The sequence below is a fragment of the Simochromis diagramma genome, unplaced genomic scaffold (assembly GCF_900408965.1).
Source record: "Simochromis diagramma unplaced genomic scaffold, fSimDia1.1 OVJJ01000596.1, whole genome shotgun sequence".
NCBI classification, from domain to species: domain Eukaryota; kingdom Metazoa; phylum Chordata; class Actinopteri; order Cichliformes; family Cichlidae; genus Simochromis; species Simochromis diagramma.
Window position 1 is genome coordinate 10,135,654 of NW_024387245.1, and position 21,205 is coordinate 10,156,858.

Below are 21,205 nucleotides of genomic sequence, written 5' to 3' on the forward strand. Positions count from 1 at the left end.
GAACCTTTCTACCCCCGTCAAACGCTCCGTTCCCCCAATCCTCTCCCCTTTTTTTTAAGTGAAAAAAAAAAATCATCCCTCCCTCCTTTCTTGCCAAAGAGGTAAGGAGGAAAAAGAGACACAGAGGAAAAATGTAAAGCAGTAATTTTTCCTACAACTGTGTCTGCGCTCCCATTGTCTGCACTGTTAGGCCACAAAAAAAGAAAAGAAACTGAAGAAAGGGGATCATGAGTGGAAAAATACCCCCTCGGTAAATGATAGAACCCGGAACAGCGCAAGGACGAAAAGAGCCGACCCCTGCACTCCCACGTTCAGACGCTCAGCTAATTTATTTAAACTTTTAATCTAATTATTAAATATCTAGGAGAGGGCACGTTTTAAAAAACACACTGCCCTCTCCTGCTTTCACTCTTTTTTTCTTCTTCCCCTTCTTCTTCTTCGTCTTCTTCTTCGTCTTCCATGGGAGCCACCATGATTCCCGCGATATGAGAATGGGCTGTCAACAAAGCCCTTGTCTAAAAAAATTAGCCAAGTCCCTCACATGTCAGTCCCATTAGAGCTTAGCAAACGCTAGCTGAAAAGCAGAGAAGTGCTGCTCTTCTCTTCAAAGCTGTTTGACTGACAACTGCAAGCACGCTCAAGTGTGTGTAGGCCTCGGGATGGACAGCGCAGCGGATTTCGTCCTGCTTCCTCCTTGCGTAGTCTTAAAAAGGATATATACCCCCCTTCCTTCCACCTCCACCTTTGGCCTGCGTTGCTTTATCGAAGGCCACGAATAAGCAGGTCTATGACAGTGATTGATGCGCACTTGGGTTAAGTGTGCGGAGAGATCGTGGGCGTCTAAAGAGCAATAGGAAGATGAGTGCAGGTGCTTTAGCTTCCAGCACATGCGCAAAACACACACAAGAAGTGAGAAGGAAAAAAACCTCAGAGCTGAAGAGAGTATGGGTAACAAAGCTGTGTGTGTAATTGAATTAGGTAAAGCCAGCCCACAATTTCACAGCTTTCAAATGAGAAGGGCCTTTGAATTTATTAGCCCTTCTCTCCATCTCCTTTTGTAATGGCTTTCACTTTTAGCTGGAGACTATTTATTTGACTGGCTGAGATAATAAGCGCTTGTCAGCAGATTTGATAAACTCTGCTTTGTTTTTTGTTTTTTTATATTTGTTCAGTGAAAATTAATAATTTGTTTTTTAAGCCATTTATCCAAAACATTTTTTTTTAAACTAGACTGTGAAAGTAAACTTTATAACTCTTTGATTCTTTGATGTGTTTCTTGTGTTTTTGAGCATTACATTAATTTATCAGCTGCCTGCTTTGCTGTAGTTGTTCTTTGTTGTATCAGAAAAACAGAGAACTTGGATATCAGCCTATAGATAAAATTTTGTCCTGTTTGAATCTCAGATGTAAGAAAGCACGATGTAGAGGATGGATAACGGCCTGCATCAAAGCTATTTTAGTTACTATTTATGATTCTGTTTCTATGTTGGTGTTAAAAAAAATCTTTTTTTCTAAATCAGTATTTTATTCCTGCAGGTGTTCCTGTCAAGGTGACCAATATGAACGATGGTATTTCCAAAAACACAGCACTGGATGTCTTCTCTTACCTCAATGAGATCGGGTAAGCATTTTTCTGTGGCTTCAAAACAACACGCACCTTCTGTGTACGGCTGTAAGTAAGCCTCTCTATCAGGATCGTGTCCCCAGAGGTGGAGCAGTGGTTAAGTTTACCACCTCTAGAATGATGTCTGTCGCTGCTGGCCCTGGGATCAACTTCCACCAGTTTTCCCTCCTGCGTTTCTCTTCCAGCCTTGTTTCCTCTCTCTGCTTTCCAACTGTCAGCGTAAATGAGAAATACTGAAGGTGAACCAGGCGACACCACAGAACAAACTGTTTTCCTCTGCTGCTTTTGGGTTTCAAGGTGTTTCCTGTGATTTTTATTTTACACACACTTTTTTTCTTTAATTCTTAACTTCAGACCTTCAGACTGTTACAGATTATCTATCGTTTACATAATCTATAATGAAGTTGTACAAACTGCTACTGTTACTAATGCAGCACATTTCTATTCAGTTTAAGCACTCAGATTGTTTTCTTATTACAAAAGATTTTTAAGATCACACACACACACACACACACACACACACACACACACACACACACACACACACACACACACACACACACACACACACACACACACACACACTCTCTGATTAATACATCAGGGGCAACTCTGGGGTTCAGTATCTTTCCTGATGATGCTCAAGATGCAAGCTGAAGGAGCCAGAAAGCAAACCACGTCTCTGATCAGTGGAGGACATGCTCTACCAAGCAAATGCATCATTGTGCGAACAGTGCCTCAAATCTGTAGCCAGATGCTACAGGTGTGTGCTTTTATTAAACTTGTGCAATGATGTTGATGATGCATTCCTATGATTGCATGATTGGTGTGTATCTACCCAAGATATTTTGGGTTTATTTGAATTCTTACTGCTCTTTGACACAAGCACCCCAAAACAATAGCTGTATGGGCCACATTCAGGTGTCATTTTCCTGTAGTTGCTGTAGAAGCTGTTCATTCAGTATTAAGTAGCTGTGAGCCAAAGGGTCTGCAAGAATCACTTGTAGTAATTTATCGATCTCTAAATAAAAGAGTTTAACTTCAGGCAAAATAAACATTTACGTGTTATTTAAATGTTTTATGCCTCCACATTTGTAGTATAATTCTGATAAAGTCACAGCAGGCAGACATTGTGCCAGACACAACCCTGGTTGCTGGAGCTCTATTAGCCCTCTGTCCTCTAATAGGATTCCACTGGAATGTTCCAGATTTTGGAGAATTTCAAAGGAAAAGGGAAATCTGATAACAATTAAAAACACAACAAGTGTCAAGTGTTAATTTAAAGATCATGAGTAGGTCTTTTAAACTCTATATGACCATTTAATATTTCTACATTTCATTATCTGTTTCTTATTGTCTCTTTCTCCGCCTCCTCTCTTTCATCTGCCTCAGCCATCATTGCTCTCTCTCCTCCCTCATTCTCTTTCTCATCACCTTCAGCCTCAGCCAAGACTCCTGAACTCAAGTCAGGGGTCTAACAAAAGAAAATGTGGGTAAACATGCTTATTTATTACTGGTACCGCCATAGTTAGTTATAGCAGATCCAACATGCAACCCTCCGGACTGGAGACATAAAACAACAGCGAATGTTCTTCCAGGTAATGTTAGGCTCGAGTATTTTAAAAATCGCCCTTTCCTTCTGACAAATAGCTTGGTTACATTCTCACATCATATCAGAGTTTGTTCACTAAGTGTGTGAGCCACTTCAAAGAAAGTTTCTCTAACAGCAGCTAATGGCAGCGCTTACTGATAGAAAAGTTCAGCATAACTTCTAAAACTCACCTCAGCTTTGCTGTCATCAGAGAGAAGTTGGATTCACTGTTTTACAGCCTCATTCAGAGTAAACAGGCGTGGACACCTGGTACAATACAAGCTGAGGTCAACAAACGACAGGCTGTATTCACTACAGATGAACTCCAGCTAAAATGTATGAGGTGACTCGGGCAGGTAAAAATGTAAAATATTTCAAAATATTTTTGCAATATTTTTATTTCTGATTTATTGCTAAGTGTTGATATTATTCAAACATGTTAAAATATATAGTTTGCACAAATATATTTGAGCTGGAGAAACATGCTGGCCACCCGTGGCCATTGTTAAGGAATGCATAGCAGCTGGCTGAGCATGTTATTCGTGGACTTTTATAGGCAAAAAAGTGTAACACACATTTTCAATCAACAATTTCCACCTGTTTTCTGCAGTGAGGCCCAAAATGTCACACAGATTGAATAGAAGGGAATTTCAAGGTCAAGAAATTAGGGAATTGGCAGAGCACTTCTTCATTTTTGATGATCTAAATAATTTAGGAGTTTGTCCAACAGTCTTGTCTTTATCTCTTAGGGGAAAACACGGAGTGGGCCGGATAGACATTGTAGAGAACCGTTTCATCGGCATGAAGTCCCGAGGTAAGACTTGAAAATGTTTTGTTCTTCTTTGTCTCTTTTTTTGTGCCAGATTCACCATTCCTGACTTACTTGAGCAATAATATCCACTGTAAATGCAGTAAGGTGCATATATTTGCACTTACTCTGAACTGCCTCATAGTATTTTAATTTTACATGCACTGAAAGCCTTCCTTTCAACATCCAGAGCTTTCATCCAATTTGCAGTTATTTTACATGAATGCTTCAAGTGTCACCTCTGCTGTTCTACTTCCATAAAAGTGGGCCGGGTGGCGAGCACACTTCTTAAGAGAAATGTTTTTCCTGTGGTTCACCTGGAATCATAGACTCCAAAGTTGCTTCCATTCACTTATGCATGCACACATACAGAAAACACACACTGTGAAGAGGAAAGGTGCACACGCTCCAGTGGATACACACAAATGCACAGTCGATCACGTATCTGCGCACACATCGCTCTAGGATGGTTTTTTTTGTCTCTTTATCTTCGGCATCAGCAGGCAACTTGAAAAGCTCCTTTGTTAGGTCTCTACATGTATTACCACAGCAAATATACAGGGCCAGCGAGCAGCCCTGGCCTTGCGAGACACGCTTACACAAACTGTCCTCTTCCTCCCCGACACTATGTGCTATGATTGGCAAATTGACTGGCCAACAAACTGTGGCTGTGGCGCCACTTGGCAGGTAGAAATTGGAAAATGGGAAGCCCACTTTTCTCTCCCCTCGACTGAACAAAAGATCAAAGCTGTTTCCTACACTGAAGCAATAGGAAGAGGTGGAGCAAGAGGTGCCCGAGTGGTTGAATAACTACCATCAAGTGTTCACGTTGCTGTCCTCGGAAACGGCACTCGTGTTAGCACAATAGAAGATGGGAGGAATTGAACGGGGACATGTCATTTGTGTTGGGTCATATTTATTTGTGTGGGGTCAGGGAGGCGGCAAGGATTGAAATGGTTTGTCAAGAATCTTGTCACTGTGCTACAAAGCATTCAGCAGCCTGTGTGCCAGACTAACATTTCCCTCCTGTCAAAACACTGTCAGACCTCTGACCAGTGCACCCATGATGGCCTCAGCAAAAAGCAGTCAGAAATGGCCTCATCTTTTGATGAGCGGGCTGCCTCGTCAAAAACTGCTGTCAGACATCAAGATGCTGGTTCTAAAAATACTTATAAAAGTCTTTTTTTAATGTCTTCATCTAAAGAGTCCCACCAATAATTAACCAGCTCATCTTGATCTAGAACAGGAGTGGGCAACTCCAGGCCTCGAGGGCCGGTGTCCTGCAGGTTTTACATATTATCACCCTGGGTCAACACCTGAATCAAATGATTAGTTCGTTACCAAGCCTCTGGTGAACTTCAGGACATGTTGAGGAGGTCACCCCTGATCTAGAAGATATTTAGCTTTATTCGCTTGCTTGCGCTACCTGTTTATGCTCAGCTAACAGTTTGCCTGAAGGGTCAAAGAGGATCAGCTTAAAAAGAATAAATTCCTGTCCTGAACCCCTGCAGGCCTGCAGCCATGGTTAGCATACCTGCACTGACTGTATAAACCTCAAAGCCACTGGATTTTCTTTCTTTAAGCCTAACTAAACTGCCACTGTTGGGGCTTAACCAGATAGCGTTTCATTGTTTCCTACTCTCCGTGAAGCTAGTTCTGTTTTCGGAGCACTTAAGCCGAGTTTTGTTCGGGGGCAGTTTTAACTCATTTATCTGATCGAGCCTAGAACGGAAATGTCTTTACGTGCCCTCCGTGGCCCAGGATCTCCAAAAAGCCACAAGCCGCTCTTGCTCAGGTGGCAGCCTTTTTGAGGCTTTAGACAATTAGCGGCGTCACTAATGCTTTGTTTTTTTACCTGCGAGCACAAAATAAATGCTTCTCAGATCAGCAGTCTTTAGGCTTGTACAGATTCGGATTCAGACACTCAGGAGTTTGGAAGAGTTTAAGTTGCATTCATCTGTTAAACTTTAGGAAAGAGCTTTGAAGCCAGAAGCACATCACACAATCTGTAGTGAAGTGTCTGTTAGGCAGCGTTGCTCCAATCGAAAGTGCGCTTGCCATTCAAATTGACAAAAGACATGTGGAACCTTGTATTGAATGAAAAAACTGCGTTCACAGTTTCTAAAATTTCAGCTCGCTCCAAAATTGATGGCACTGGTAGAGCTTTTTTTTTTTCTTCCTACAGTCAGATCTTGTAGCAGTTTCCTGCCTGCCCTCCTTTTGTTTTACCTGACATTTAAGTGACAGCTTCATTTCTCCTGTCATCTACCTCATCTTTTCTCCCTTCCACCCCTCCCTCCCTGTCCAGAGGGGGTAAATTGCAGGGTAGTCAGAGCCGTGGTCCAGACTCCGGGCTGGCAGGGGCCTCCTAACCTGTCACAGGCTGATCCATGTTTTGTGAGCACTGTGAAGGCCTGTCTGTCAGATGGCTGATGTAGCTGTTTGGCTGCAGTTAGTTCAAATGAACAGACCTTGTAGTTTATGTTGCTATGAATGGCCTGTGAAGATTATGCCTTGGAAGTAATTATGTGCACTATCCCAGTGCCTCTAAAAATATGATATTCATGAGCAGTCGGGCTTGTAAAGGTGCCAGCACTCTCATCTAAAACCCAGCTGAAGTCTTTTGTGCAAGTTTGACTTTGTTTTGTTGATTTTTGCTTTGGTTTGTTTAGGGATATATGAAACCCCAGGAGGTACAGTTCTGTTGAAGGCCCACTTAGACATTGAGACCTTTACCATGGACAAAGAGGTGCGGAGGATCAAACAGGGGCTTGGTATCAAGTTCTCTGAACTTGTGTACAATGGTGAGTGCCCAAAATATCTCATCTTAATTATGTTGTTTCCTCTTATTCTGTTTTTCTCCTGTACAGTTCCTGTAAGAAAGAAGCAAACACGCTCAGTGCATCCGTACACTGCTGTGTGTTCAGTGTGTTTACACGTGTGTGTCGAGCTTTTCTCGGCTCAGGTGTCCTAATCCTCCCTTCTGCTCACTCTTCACCTTCATCCACATAATAGGATCAGTGCCATTACAGACTGACTACTAGGTTGCTTCAGTTATACCCTCCAGAGGCAGGAAACACACACACACACACACACACACACACACACACACACACACACACACACAAAGGTGATACTTTGAGGAGGAGGGCAGAGATTAAACCCATTGTGGGTTTAAATCATTAATAACGCTGCAGATAGCAGACGGCTGGTAGTGGGGCTTATGTTAACAATCCACCTGTTCAGCATCTGTTTTTTTGCAATATTTACCTAAACCACGTGTTTTATAGGAGAAGACACATTTGACACTAAACGACTGATTAGCGGTCAAATAAATGCTTAGTTGATTAAAATGAATCTAAATCCGCTTGCAGGGGTTTAAAGAAAGCCCAAATCTTAAAGCATCACTTTCACATCACTTTTGAAAGCAAAAGACCAAAATGACGGATTTTTCTTTGATTGACGATTTAAAATGATAATTCGTGTAATCTTCTCAAACAACCACTTAACAGAGCCATGCTGGCATCTAGAAGCAGCTAACACGAAGATCAAAAAAGAAAGGAATGATTGTCTTTGAACATGGCCAGATGATGAGGTGGAGGTCAGCCTCTGATGAGAGAAGGACCCCTGCTGAGTGGGGTGTGACTGACCTCTGAACATATATAGACGTGTCCCTCGCCCATCTGTCTTAGTGACTGATGATCCAGCTCATCAAAATTGGAGAAAAGACAGGGGGAAAGGATCTTTACCTGAGACAGAAACGAGACCAGAGCAGAGAAAGAATTGTATCTCATAAAAGAGCGAACAGTCAGATCTGTGTGGCCATCCGTACTTGTATTCAATAAATAAGGAAAATACAGTGGAAAGATTTTAAGCAGTTTAGATGTTAAATTGTTATTCATGTGCCCAAACGTATCCATTACAAGGCGTCCTGATTCCAGGTGTTTGGCTTTACATGAAAACAAAGAAGCAACAGTGACGACTAAAGTCCCCAGAAAAACAAGTTGTTTAGATCAACGTGCCTCCCAAGTGTCTTTGAAAAACGATGTGCAGGTGAACTGTGAAGATGGATTTTTAACACTGCATTAAAGTAAATAAGAAACAAAAAGTCAAAAGCTTCCAGGTTTTATTATAGCACTTATGTAGATCTTGGGCTATGTGAGCAATACAAAAGTCAGCAACACAAGCACTTTTCCACAGTCGTGTAAGCAACAGGTAAGATCTTAAGCGTACAATAGTTTCTTTTTCTATAGTTTCCATAAAACAGGTGGACATGGCAACCATGATGATAGTCAGTGGCTATTTTGGAACTAATATGAAGCCTTGAACTTCATTTCTTATGGATGAAAAGCTAAATAACCAGCTAACGCTAACTAAGCTTGGTTTGCAAGGTGCATCCGTTCACTATGCGAGTGCCTCACATAAACCCTGATATCTTGTAGTTGGTTCCAATTAGCTTACAAATAAAGTTCACAAAGTTGAAAATCCTTCCATTAAAACACTTCAAAGATAATCTAAGGGTCCACTGACTCCAGTTAGCAGAGGTGAAGCTTAGCAGATGGTCTGCATCCACCTGTCATTCAAAGCATCCACACAGAAAGACACTAGAAGGAGAGGGAACCGTTAGTGATGTGAAGCGGGCGGGTCCTGATGAAACCTTTTCCCATTTTTGAAGGGACCGTTTAAAGTGATGACTGATAGAAGTGAAACGTACTGCTGACGTGCTAACTAAGCTACAGGGTGACCTTGAATAACCAATCATGACCAGCTGGCAGCTGTAAAGTGACAACAATATATCACTGCTTTATATGTGGATGGGCATCTATAATGCATCATTTTAAGCCTTGTTACCATTAATACTGGCAAGTTATTAAAATATTATCTATGAACTACTTATAAATAGGCTGTACACATGTTTAATTATTCTCTAAATATGGGATCTTTGATGGGGACTCTATGGGGATTGACTCATTTTTGGGTGGATGCCTCAAGTGGTCATTCGAGGAACTGCAGGGTTTTTTTTGTTTCTTGTTTTTCAGCCCTGGTTTTGTCTTATCTTTCCATCTGCCTGGACTATAATAAAAACAACTCCTAAACCAACCTTTGCATTACAGGTTTCTGGTACAGTCCAGAGTGTGATTTTATGCGACACTGCATCGCCAAGTCCCAGGAGAACGTGGAGGGCAAAGTGCAGCTGTCTGTCTTCAAGGGTCAGGTCTACATCCTGGGACGAGAGTCACCCAAGTCCCTGTACAACGAGGAGCTAGTCAGGTAAGCAGAGGATGAAATACAAAAAAAGTGCATATGTGTGTGTGGTTGTAAGACAGAAGTGACAGCTGCGTGTGGTGCTGCTCTGGTGCATCCACATGTTCACCAGTCGGCCTGTTATTAGGTCACTTTGACAAAGCTCTCTGATGATCTCCACATCAGCATACTTAACTGACCCTGCCTCACAAAGACATCAGAGAAGTGTCAGACTCAGTTCCTGCAGGGCAGACCTCAACACCCCCCCTCCGCCCCGGCCTCTTAGCTGTGGTAACAGTGGGTTTGTTCAGGAGGGTGACCCCTAATGCCCTCTGGGCAGGCTCAGCACTGACCAAAGTGAAAACCTCCTCCATATGTCTCTCCATCTCCACGTCAGTCACACACACACACCAGTTGTACCCTAAAGTCAGAGAGCTAATGGTGTTTTCAGCCAGACGAGAGAGGTGATTTCACTCGGCTTTTAAGAGGAAAGCACCAGCATGTCATGCTAGTTAAGCAGGTCAGAAAGAGAGACACTAAAAACATGCCTCACACAGTCAGCCATTCAGTTCCTTAGACTGGTTTGGCAAGCGAAACAGCCAGTTTAAAAAAAAAAAGGAGAAAAAATCAATACGGTGAGTGTACATTTTGTCCTGTGAGAGAGGGGGAGATAAACAGAGATTATACTGTACTCAGACCAGGCACGCAGCCAGCTTTAGTAACCCATACTGGCTTGTTTCAGTTTAGTTTTTTTTTACTAATATTCAGTTTTTGCTAAACTTTCAACTCGTTTTAGATAAATTATAACTCCTCATTCCTTTAAACAGACAATTTGCTGTATGGTTTTAGTTGATGAACGCTTGTGTTTTGATACAAGGCTTCATTTTATAAAGTCACACTTCTCAGCAGGGATGATACGTCTGTGTGACTCAGTGTTGTGTTGCACCATCGCAAAGTCCTCGGGGCCACTGACAGATGGGCCAGTGGTTCCACATAAAGGGGCTCTTTAGAAATATCAGCCCCCCAAAAAACTCTCACATTACTCTCAAATTTAGTCACTCACACTGACACACGGCTTTATTTCTTACCCATGGAGAGCAGGTTTTTCTTGATAAGGTGTTGTCTTTTCAGGTAAACACACGCCTGTGACTACAGACCTGTCGCCCTACATGCTAAACCTGAGAATAAATGCTTGAATTTACGAGACCAAGCCGACTCTCAGGTGCCTTTCAGCAGTTAAAAGCAAAAAGATATTCAGTTTCATATATACTTTTCTTTGTTGATCGTATACAACAAAGAAAAGTATGAAATTCTTTATATGTGGCAACGTGAAACCAACAAATGTTTGGGTTTTTACTAAAGTCTTAAGTAAGATGATGAAGTTATAAAGAAAATAGTCGTAATAGTTACAAAATTGATTTTGTTCATCTTCTGGCCTCTTCTATTTGTACCGCACCAGTGCTCAGTTTCTGAAACTAGTGTTAGCATTAACATTTAACAACAATGAGGAAAACATGTCATACATAGCAATTTTTTAAAGATCATAGATCTCATTGCATTTTATAAGATCTGTGTTTGAGATACAGAATGTGCATATATAGAATAAAGACACTATTTTATTTCAGAGGTGCTCCTGGTGAGCTTTTGCTTTCGGTATGTAATTTTGCCTCAAAGTAAGAAAATAAAAACTCAGTGATACACCTGAAACAGGAATACGCTTTTATTTTTTCTGTAGTTATCGATAGCTTTCTCCAGGTAGCTGAGATGGTGGGACACCAGTATAACCAGAGTAGCTGTGAAAACTACCCAGTAAAAGAAAAGGAGCAAAAAGGGATAGTGACAGAAGCTAAAACCAAGAGTGAAGGGGATTTGCTCAATGAAAAGAGCTCCAGGACTTGGGAAGGTTCAGAAGTTTCAGCTGGAATTATATCTACTAAATCAGTTAGCAACAAAGCCTAACAGCCTAATACAAAAGGGGCTTTAAAATGGAGGCAGAGGGTAAGGGTGCAGGGGGGAAGTTGTCTATTGGCACTTTAGAAGAAACTTTATTGGATTATTCTTTAATCGAGAACAATGGATAAAACAAACTGAATGAAAACTTGATCTATTTCGGGAAAATGCAGTGAACCAGAACTTTCTTAAGTGCTTTCTATTGTACAATAAAATGCATAAAATCCCCTAAAAATAAGTGTTAATACACACTCATTGGCTACTTTAGTAAGTATTGCAGCACTGGGTTAGACCCCCTTTGCATTAATCTTCCATGGCACAGATTCAGCAAGGTGCTGAAAACATACTCCTCAGAGGTTTTGGTCCGAATCGACATGACAGCTTCACACAGTTGATGCAGATTTGTCAGCTTTACATCCATGATGAGATGATATCCTGTTCCAGCACATCCAAAAAGTGCTCTACTGGATTGTGCAGACCATTTGAGTACAGTGAACTCATTGTCATGTTCAAGAAACCATCCTGCTGGAAGGAGCGATCAAAGGACGGGCACACAGTGGTCCTAAAGGGATGGACGTGGTCAGAAACAATACTCAGGCAGGCCCCAAAGTATGCTAAGAAAATATCAAACACACCAACAGGCTGAACTATTGATACAAGGCAGGATGGATCCACGCTTTCATGTTATTTACGTGAAATTCAGACCATGCCATCTGAATGCTACAACACAAATCGAGACTCGTCAGATCAGGCAATGTTTTTCCAGTCTTCTCTTGTCCAATTTTGGTGCCTTGACCATGTCTACATGCCTAATCACATTGACTTGCTGTCATAATATTGGCTGATTAGATTTTGCTTTAAAAGCAATTAACCGAGCGTTCCTAACAAAGTGGCCATGCCAGACTTGTTGGAATGTTTTCCAGTTTCTACAAAACATGTAAAACTACTTAACAACACATTTTTATAGATGTAATATGTCATCGATATACTAACGAGTACTTACTTATGTATTAGATGACAAGCTTATTGTGAATTACTTCTTCGTTGCCACTGACAGATGGACGTACCTGACAGTGATACACCTGGAAGCAGCAATCTCATACACACACACTCTCACTTATTTGCCACTACATGAAAACCTGTCAAAATCACACACACACACACACACACAGAGACCAGATTAGGCATGAAACCCCCGCTGACATCCTGTTGGCTCTCCACAGGCAACAGTAAACGGCGTCATTAACACAGTGGTAATACAGCCCTTCGCCGCACCCATCTGAGACAGAAATGTCACCCTCCTCGCTCTCAGCAGTCTCCGCTCTCAATTAGACTGCAGGGTTTCTTAAAGGAATACACAATCACATGCTTGCAGACACACAGGCACAAAGTGCTGTATTCTTTGTGGCCACTCACTCATAATGGTGTTCAGGTGCTGGGCAGGGAGCCTTGTATTGAGAGTTGATGATTTAGTTGTCGGCCTTTCTTTTTATAGTGTTTATCCTATCATTTGTTAGCAATTTCCTCTTTTGCTAAGTGCTTTTGAAGAATGAGTGCAAGCTGTACACCGGGAGTTGGGGGTGTCATAGAAGGAGAGGACTCAGTAAGGGAGTGTATTAAACACTGCAGGTAGAAACTGCTGTAATTACACAGCACACGGGCACTCTTTGTGAGACACAGTAAGAAGAGATGACTACACAACAAGCAGCCTCGACAACATGGGACAACGCACCGCCGCAAGTTATAGATTTACTACTTTTTCACAAGAAGTGGATAAACTGGAAGACAGACAGCAGATTACAAAATCATCTCAACACTTAGCTCACAGTTGATATGATGGGATTGTTTGTAAATGGGTTATGTGCGTCTTTTGTGTTCTTGTATGCGTGAGCGTGCTTTCATTCTGCCGCATTGATGCGCTTTCATTCGGGACAAGCAACTAAAGAAGAGCATTCAGAGGAAAATCAAATTGGGGCACTGTTTCAAAAGATTATCAATGATCCAGTTATCCCAGCGGTTGATGAGGCTCTGTCTCTCTTTATGTTCACGCCAGTGACGGCAAACACTTCAATCAGTTTGTTACCCCACTGTCCTCCAACTTTTGCCTTCAGTGTTTGCTCCCTCCTTAACTGATCCCAGATTTGAAGATTGCTCCCTGTTGGCTCACCTGCTTCTTTTCTGACTTCTTTTTGTTTCAGCATGGACGTGCAGGGAGACTACGACCCCTGTGATGCCTCTGGATTCATCAGGATTAATGCTGTCAGGTTAGCGTTCGCCTTAAAACCAAAGAATGACTGTTTATTAAAGCCAGCTCACACCTATGCTTCATCCTTCTTTGTATATTTTTCTGCCACAGGTTACGGGAACACCACCGCTTGCAGGGTTTGTCCAGCACCAAGCAGTAGTTGGTGTCAGTTGTGGAACAACACCTTCTTTTTTTGTTTTCTCTCTCCATGACGTATTACAAACCAACAAATTTTAGTCTTTGTGCCTCTAGTATCTACCTTATGCCTTATTATGTAGTGTTGGTTGTATTAGCACAATAGGAAGCACATCATTTTCATAGTTGAAAGCAGACATTCACACGTAACAGCGGGATTGGCTCACTCCAAAATATGAACTGTGGATAAACTCTTGATATGTATTTCTTAGTATTTGGTTCCCTGGAATTTTCTATTCTTGGCATCATTATTTTAATACCATGAACTGTTTGTATTCAAATAAAAAGGGTGAAATTTCCTTTTTGGTGTTTCTTTATAAAAAGCACAAGTCATTTATGTCTTTGGCAGACTGTGTATTTGTTTTTTTGTTTTAATGCATGCCTGTTTAAGTCTTGGGGCCACACTCAGTGCCCCGAGGAAGCCGTGTCATATTTTACAATATGCAGATGTAAGGGGAGCGCTGCAGAAGTGAGCATAATGGTTCAGTGATAGACACTGAAGTGGAAGCAATGAGGTCATTTCTGAGCTCAAATGGCACAAGTCAGATGGAAGGAAAACCAATTGGACGCGATACATATGTATTTTCGCCAAGCATGGCGTCCCCACGCTTACAGGACAGAGGCAGGAGGGGGTATTGTAAGGTTCAGTTACAGCTTTTTTTCTTTTCTTTTTTTTAAATTGGAAGGTGGTACATTGGTTAGCACTGTTGCCTAATAGAAAGAAGCTCCTGAGATCAAATCTAATCTGGGGCCTTACTACGTGGAGTTTGCAGGTTCCCCTTGTGCATGTGTGGGTTCTCTGCAGCTAAACCAGCTTCCTCCCACAATCCACACAGACATGCATGTGGTTAGGTTAATTGGTGATTCTAAATTGACTGTAGGTGTGAATGGAAACTGTTGTCTGGCTCCGTGTGTTATCCCTGCGACAGATTGCCGACCTGTCCAGGGTGTACCCTGCCTCTCGCCATGTGACAGCTGGGACAGGCTCCCCTGCAACCCTCAACTGGATAAAAAGGAGAAAATGGATGAAAAATGGGTATGCTCTTTTGGATGACTATTTAAAGATCTGTGAATAGGTGAACGTGGTGCAGTGTCGCTCAACAGGAAGACTTGAACGGGAATTAACAAGATTAGGCAGGACAATCTGTAAAATTAGCTTCAATGTGGAGATTAAGGCATTAGGGAACAAAACTACAACTGTACTGCTGAAAACACGAGTAAAATATGTATGCTAATGTGGCGGGTTATTGTTGCAGCGGCATTTCTGAATCAACTGAAATGTGGCAGCAGATACTAAGAGCTTAAGATGTCGATGTTGTATCGTGTATTGTGACAATATTTTGGAGGTGTAGTGCTAAATAGAAAGAGGGCGACAAATTAAAGGAAATACTGACTTGTTGACCTCATTCCTTTGCCCCCTCGCAGCCTGGATACTCTGAAGGAAAAGGTCCTCTTCACTACATTTCATTAAACCAAGGTTCATGTTATACCATGACAAAGCAGTGAAGAGCATTTCTCTTCAGTTGAAACTTTCTTCTTTCTTCACTTTTTTAACCTGGATAAATGCAGCCTGTTCAAACACCATTACTGGTATAAACCACTGGGCTTCTCATTATAAAGTCTATGTCATGTGGGATTGCACTGATGTGTGAATACATCTGAAATGGACCATTTGTGGTTCCTACATGTGGAACAGCTGTGGAAAACAAAACTGCAAAATTCATGTTAAAAACAAAACAAAGAACAGCTTAAAAGTCTTTGATGTGCAGTCCTTAAGCATATGCTTGCCCCCTAGATTGGCTTTGAAAACCCTTAAAGGAAGATGTTACTACACTGAGCGATGACCTTTGCCCTGTGAAGAATCATTTCTATTCTGATGGGAGTTGTCTCTTCTTCCATAGAGCATCAGGCCTTCAAAGTAAACACAGTGGACACACTGTGATTGGAAAGCACTCTCCCTCATCATAATAGAGGCTTCTCTTTCTCTGTTTTAGGTGTTTGCGATTTCCTTTTATGGTTAGATGTAAAAATAATACTATGCTGTAGCTGTTTCTCTTCTTCTTCCCTAGTTCCCACCACTGAGAGATGTCAGTCCCGTATCGAAGTGCTGGGTACGCTGTGGGCCTCATATTAGGGTCCACAGGCACAGGAGACCCCCCGCCAGGTCTAATGGGCAAAGAGGAATTCTCGGACCCTTTCAGTCCTGCAGCAGCCACTCAGCCACTGCACAATTACACGGCAGGCGTCTCAGTCTTTGCCTGGTCAATTACCAGCCAGTCCCTGCATTTACTGTTGTGCGCACACAGGTTGTAAGATAATCAGTGTCCAAAATTGCCCGGTTAGAATGAAGGGATGGAAGGAGAGTTATTCAGATTAGTCAGTCAAGCTGAAGGGGTGGCAGGAGGGATGGGGACAGCTATCAATCTCAATCTGGCTTCAGTGGTTGGAGAGGGGGAGGATTGTGGTGACCTTTCTGTTTTGTTTCTAGAAAGATATGATCCTGTGGAATTTTTTTACTGATATAATAGCTTGCATGCATTTCTTTTCAGAATTACAAGGTTGCGTATTGAAGTTTTACTTAGGTGAATACTGCTCTAATCAACAACTCTGCACGTGTGTGTGTGTGTCTACTTACTTACCGTATCACATGTCATATCCCATCCGCCACCCCCTCCCTTCTACCTGCCTGCCCGGCCAAGCAGGTATGAAAACTGTCCCACACCTGACCAAGGGAATTAATCATCCTTGACCCTGGACCAATTACCCCTCATTACCCACTATGTCTTCCTCTCAGGGGAGAGTTGTGTGACAATAGAGTGACATGAAAGTCAGCGGTAGCACAGGACCGATGGACACTCCCAATGGACACTTCTGTGCGACTGTGTCTTCTCAGGAGGCCAGGTTGACTAGCCTTCCACTCCCTGTCACTCTTCCGCAGCACATGTACAAAGGAGGCTATTGTCCCGGATCACAGTCCGCGACCTCTTGAGCTGAAGTGCAGAGGGCCGCCGGCAACAAAAGCTGGAAAAGAAATACTCAAAGGTGGTGATGATAAGAAGGTTTAGTTTAACTTTATTTAACCATTTGGTACAGCTTTCTAAGATGACAGCACTTTTAAATGGATTCTAAGTTACTAATAATTTATAGACCAGTTATGCAAAATACTAAAATCTCTTTGGATGAAAGTCCAAACTTCACTTCCATCTAGTATTAATTCAGCTGCAAATGTTTGAAATTTACAGTGATTAAGTGCAAGAGAAGGGATGGATGGTGTTGCTAATGCATGATCTCTCCAGAGTGTACCCTACCTCTCACCCTATGACAGCTGGGATAGGCTCCAGGCCCCCTCTGCATGCCTGAATTGGACGTGCAGTTAAGAAGAATGGATGGATGGATGTTTGTCACCTGCTTCAAACCACTGCTTTAGCAAACTGTTCTCAGGACTTAATATTTCCCCATCGCTATCTCTAAGTTGTCATGTTGCAGTTTGCTTCTTGAATTTGCAGGGAGCTAAGTTAATCGTCAGGTTTTTACCCATCTATTGTGATATTAATTTGTTGAGGAATTAACAGAACAAAGCACACGAGAATGTCTGCTGCCCCCCCCCCTCAATCTGCGCTCCTCATCTGCCTGTCAGTGTGGAGAGAGAGCGATCCTTTTTTTCACTGACCTGTCCGCTTCAGCACAGTAAGACAGGAACAATGACCAAAGACCGTTAATTACCACCAATTACAGGCCAAAGTAGCTCTTGTTCACTATGGTTTGTGTGTAACCCGAAGCCCAGGAAGCCGCATGACGGCTGTCCCGCTGTCCCGCTGTGTCTGTTCCTTCACCTGCCTCCAGAGCACCACATACACGCACTGTTCTTACCACCATCATGTCATATTTTATACCTACCTGGATTAATAAACACCCGCTTGTATCTGAATAAACTGGCAGCTGCTTTTTGTGCTCTACCATTTCACTTAATACTGCTTTACTTAGCAGGTAAAGGGTTAATGGACTGGTCCCCTGAGGTTAGTGTAGAAAGCTTATGGGCTTGGCAAAGATGATGAGGTCATTCCCAGCTAAGAAACAATAAGTGATTTGCAGCACACAGTAAACATTCTGCTGGGCTACTATGAATACATTATTTATATTAATATTTTCTGTGTTCACTGGAAGATCCAAATTGAACAGGACAGTATTAATAGCACATATATGAGGATAACCGCCTCATTGTTTTCTATACGGATGTGAAGTATCTGTTTTAACCACGGGCCATTAAATTGAATACTTTGAATAAACTGAGATGGGAGTGAAAGTTTCTGACACCTGTTGTATTAATTATCTGAATAATTCTGTGGTTCACGTACTGGGTATAAGTGCCACTTATGCAGGCTAGTCTGAAAGCACTGATGTGTCTTTATGGGTCAGATGTGCGCTTCATTCATACTCCTGAAACTTGATCTCCTGCTGCAACATCAAGGCGACCATCTGTGAGGAACCATCAAAATAAAACCTTCCAGGCTAGCTAACATCCACGGTTCCTGTGTGTGTGTGTGTGTGCGTGCGTGCGTGTGTGCGTGTGTGTTTTTACCTTGATGTCAAAGCCTATTTTCTGGTGTCAAAGGACACCCATACATGATGTCCTGAAGATCTATAGACAGATGGGACCATTACGGTCAAAGCCCCTGGCTTTGTTTGTCCTAAGTCGGTGATGAAATATTGATGGAAAAATAGAAATATTTTGCCCGCTGCTCAATGTTGCTCATCTAAAAGGGTTAATGAGTGTGAGGACTTCCCTGTCTCCTCTTACAACCAAATGTAGCTCAACTACTCACTAACATTGACCGGAGTCTGCAGGCTCTGTGGGCCTAACAAGAATCGATAACCTTTTTCAATACCGGATTAAGTCCGGGTATAATTGCTCAAGTAGCCGAATCCTGACTGATGAGTGCGCTGGCCTGCATTTTGCAAACTTTGGATATTGTCCATCTTTGAAAAGATCAGAATAGTAGGACATTAAAAAGATTTTTGCCTATTTTCCTTCTTGCTGAGAGTGAGACTCACATCTGTCTGGTAAATATAAAGCCACAACCATCTGCCAGTTAGCTAAGCCTGGCTCTGTCCAGAGGTAACAAAATCCACCCTAGCCTGAGGTTTTTGCACTTTTATCTTTGCACAGATTAAGCAAACAAACTGTAACATGTTTGTTGCCTTTTGTGGTGGATTTTGTTCCAGCTGAACTGAGCCAGCCTCCCTTGCTTCCCCTTCTTATGATAAGCTGGACTAACTCCCAGTCATGTAGGGTCATGTTTAATATAACAGTGATAGAAACACTGATCATTCACTGTCAATTTAAGTCAACGTATGCTTCTTAATCTGTATTTAAGGGTAGAAATATACATCACATCATATATTACCTACAGGTTTCTTAAGTATTTGACTAATTTGTGGATTTTTTCCGCAAACTTGCACAAATTGCTTCTTTTTAGCACACTAATCGCACAGATCAATACTGAGATGAGTGTACTGACTATGATTCTCTTTACTTGGAGCTTCAGTACACTTTTATTGGCTACATTATAGCTTAAAGTATCATATTTGCTTTGACAATCAGTTTTTTCCAACTTCATTTAAAATCTTTAAACTCCTGTGTTTGGATATTTCTTTGAAACTGGTTTGAAACTTTCACTGAATCCAAACCTATCAAAGTTATGACAAACACAAGCGCACACACACACACACACCATTACAATGCCCTCAATTTTGCAGGTCCCTCTGGGAAGCGCCAATGCAGCATGTTGATCTCAAATCAATAGATTTATCTCCCTGTGTTGCTTCCCTTCCCCTCCTCTCCCTGGGGGTCTGCTGGCGAGGTTTGTTTGCTGGCACACGCTCTTTATGTTCTTCGATCTGTTACTCTGTGAGGAGGTGACTGGATGAGGGGTTCAAGGTGCATGCTGGTAGCCTCATTCTCAGTAAATCCCCTGGATGATGTAAATGTTTAATGGCGCTGGTTATTCGGTTGTTATGGCGTGTGTTATGATGGATGGTAATGCAATGTTTTCTGATGGTGCCTGAATTACACCGCAGGGTATGCAGGCTATTTGGGCTGGGTGTTTAACTGGCTTTCATTACTGAACTTTGCAAATATGCTCTGAAATTATAGTTCAAGCTGCTGCAGTATTTTCTGCTTCAGTAGTCATTTTAAGTCATTTTTGCGCAGCGTCTTGACTACTAAACATGGTAACTTCACTCTAGCTTTATTGTTATTGCTTTGATACTAAATGCACTGAGTGACCACATCTTTCTCATCCCATATAAATGTCTTCCAACTCACCTAGCTTAAACGTTTTGTGTGCCTTGTATTCTCCATGTTTACATGTAGATTTTAAAGCTGACACATTTACATTTGAAACCTAATTTGACAGAAAATTATTGTAATTTTACAACATTGTGCTAAATCTTGAAAATGGATCATAAATCCTGAAGCTATCATCTACATGTAAATAATGCACTACATTACACAACACAGTTACAAATTGCATTTCATTTGTGCAAATTAAATTTTGTACAGTATGACTGATTTAGTGGAGGAGTGCAATTTTCTATTGGAAAAACAACTAGTTCAAAGAGAATATTGTTGATTTGTAAAGATAGTTATCAGGTCACTGACAAAGTTTAGGTTGATGATGAACAAATTTTGCTGGATGGATCCATCCTTTCATGTTGTTTACACCAAATTCTGCTCCTACTGTGTGAATGTTGCAGCAGAAATTGAGACTCTGGCAACATTTTTGCAATATTCTATTGCCCAAACTGAGGCAAACAGTTTCCTGTTCTTCATAACTGACTGCCTGTGAGGCAAAGATACTACAATATTAGAAAGAGATCCCAACAACCAAACAACCCATTATGAACAAGCAACTGGTGACAGTAGGAAGGAAAAAAAAAACCTTTCTACAGGAAGAAAACTGTAGAAAGTGGGTTTGCAATACTCATCACACAGGTCTTGTACCCTAAGAATAAACTTTATCAAAAAAACCCATTTTGAGCCTAATCTTAAAGGTCATTTTGAAAACTCTGAGAAGCACAAGTAAGCCAGCGGTCTGAGACTGAATTGCTCTAGTAGAATAAGATGGTACTATGAGGTCTTTAAAATATGATGGGACCTGATAATTCTAGATTTTGTGTGTAAGGATAAGAATTTTGAATTTAATCTGAATTTAATAGGGAGCCTTTCTCACCTTCCTCCTCGATTCTGATGCTCGGGTTGAACTTCACCAGGCTGTGTTGACCATGTATACATGGCTAAATGCATTGAGTTGCCTCCACGTGACCAGCTGATTGGATGCTATGCGTTAATGAGACTTTGAACAGGTATACCTTATAAAGTGGCCACAAAGTGTATACATAGTGTTTTAACTTTGATGTGAGACTACTAACAGGGCTGCTATGCTGTATAAGAGACTCATGTGACGTGTTTTGCAAACCATAAAGAAAGGCATGCAACCAGTTGTGAAAAATAGGTTTGAAAAGTTGTGAGATGGTGATAAATTATGC

The 21,205-nt window shown here is 41.7% G+C and overlaps 1 protein-coding gene across 3 annotated transcripts in view; it reads left to right on the forward strand.

Annotated features, from left to right (window-relative positions):
• Positions 1 to 13,956, forward strand: part of ass1 (argininosuccinate synthase 1) — a 34,066-nt gene extending 20,110 nt beyond the window's left edge. For all 3 annotated transcript variants that reach the window (XM_040053199.1, XM_040053198.1, XM_040053197.1), the window contains exons 10-15: positions 1,537 to 1,621; positions 3,965 to 4,029; positions 6,696 to 6,827; positions 9,138 to 9,294; positions 13,416 to 13,481; positions 13,574 to 13,956. In XM_040053199.1, the coding sequence (XP_039909133.1) occupies positions 1,537 to 1,621; positions 3,965 to 4,029; positions 6,696 to 6,827; positions 9,138 to 9,294; positions 13,416 to 13,481; positions 13,574 to 13,622 (554 nt within the window). In that variant the 3' untranslated portion in view covers positions 13,623 to 13,956. The remainder of the gene's footprint in view (positions 1 to 1,536; positions 1,622 to 3,964; positions 4,030 to 6,695; positions 6,828 to 9,137; positions 9,295 to 13,415; positions 13,482 to 13,573) is intronic.
• The last annotated feature ends 7,249 nt before the right edge of the window (positions 13,957 to 21,205 follow it).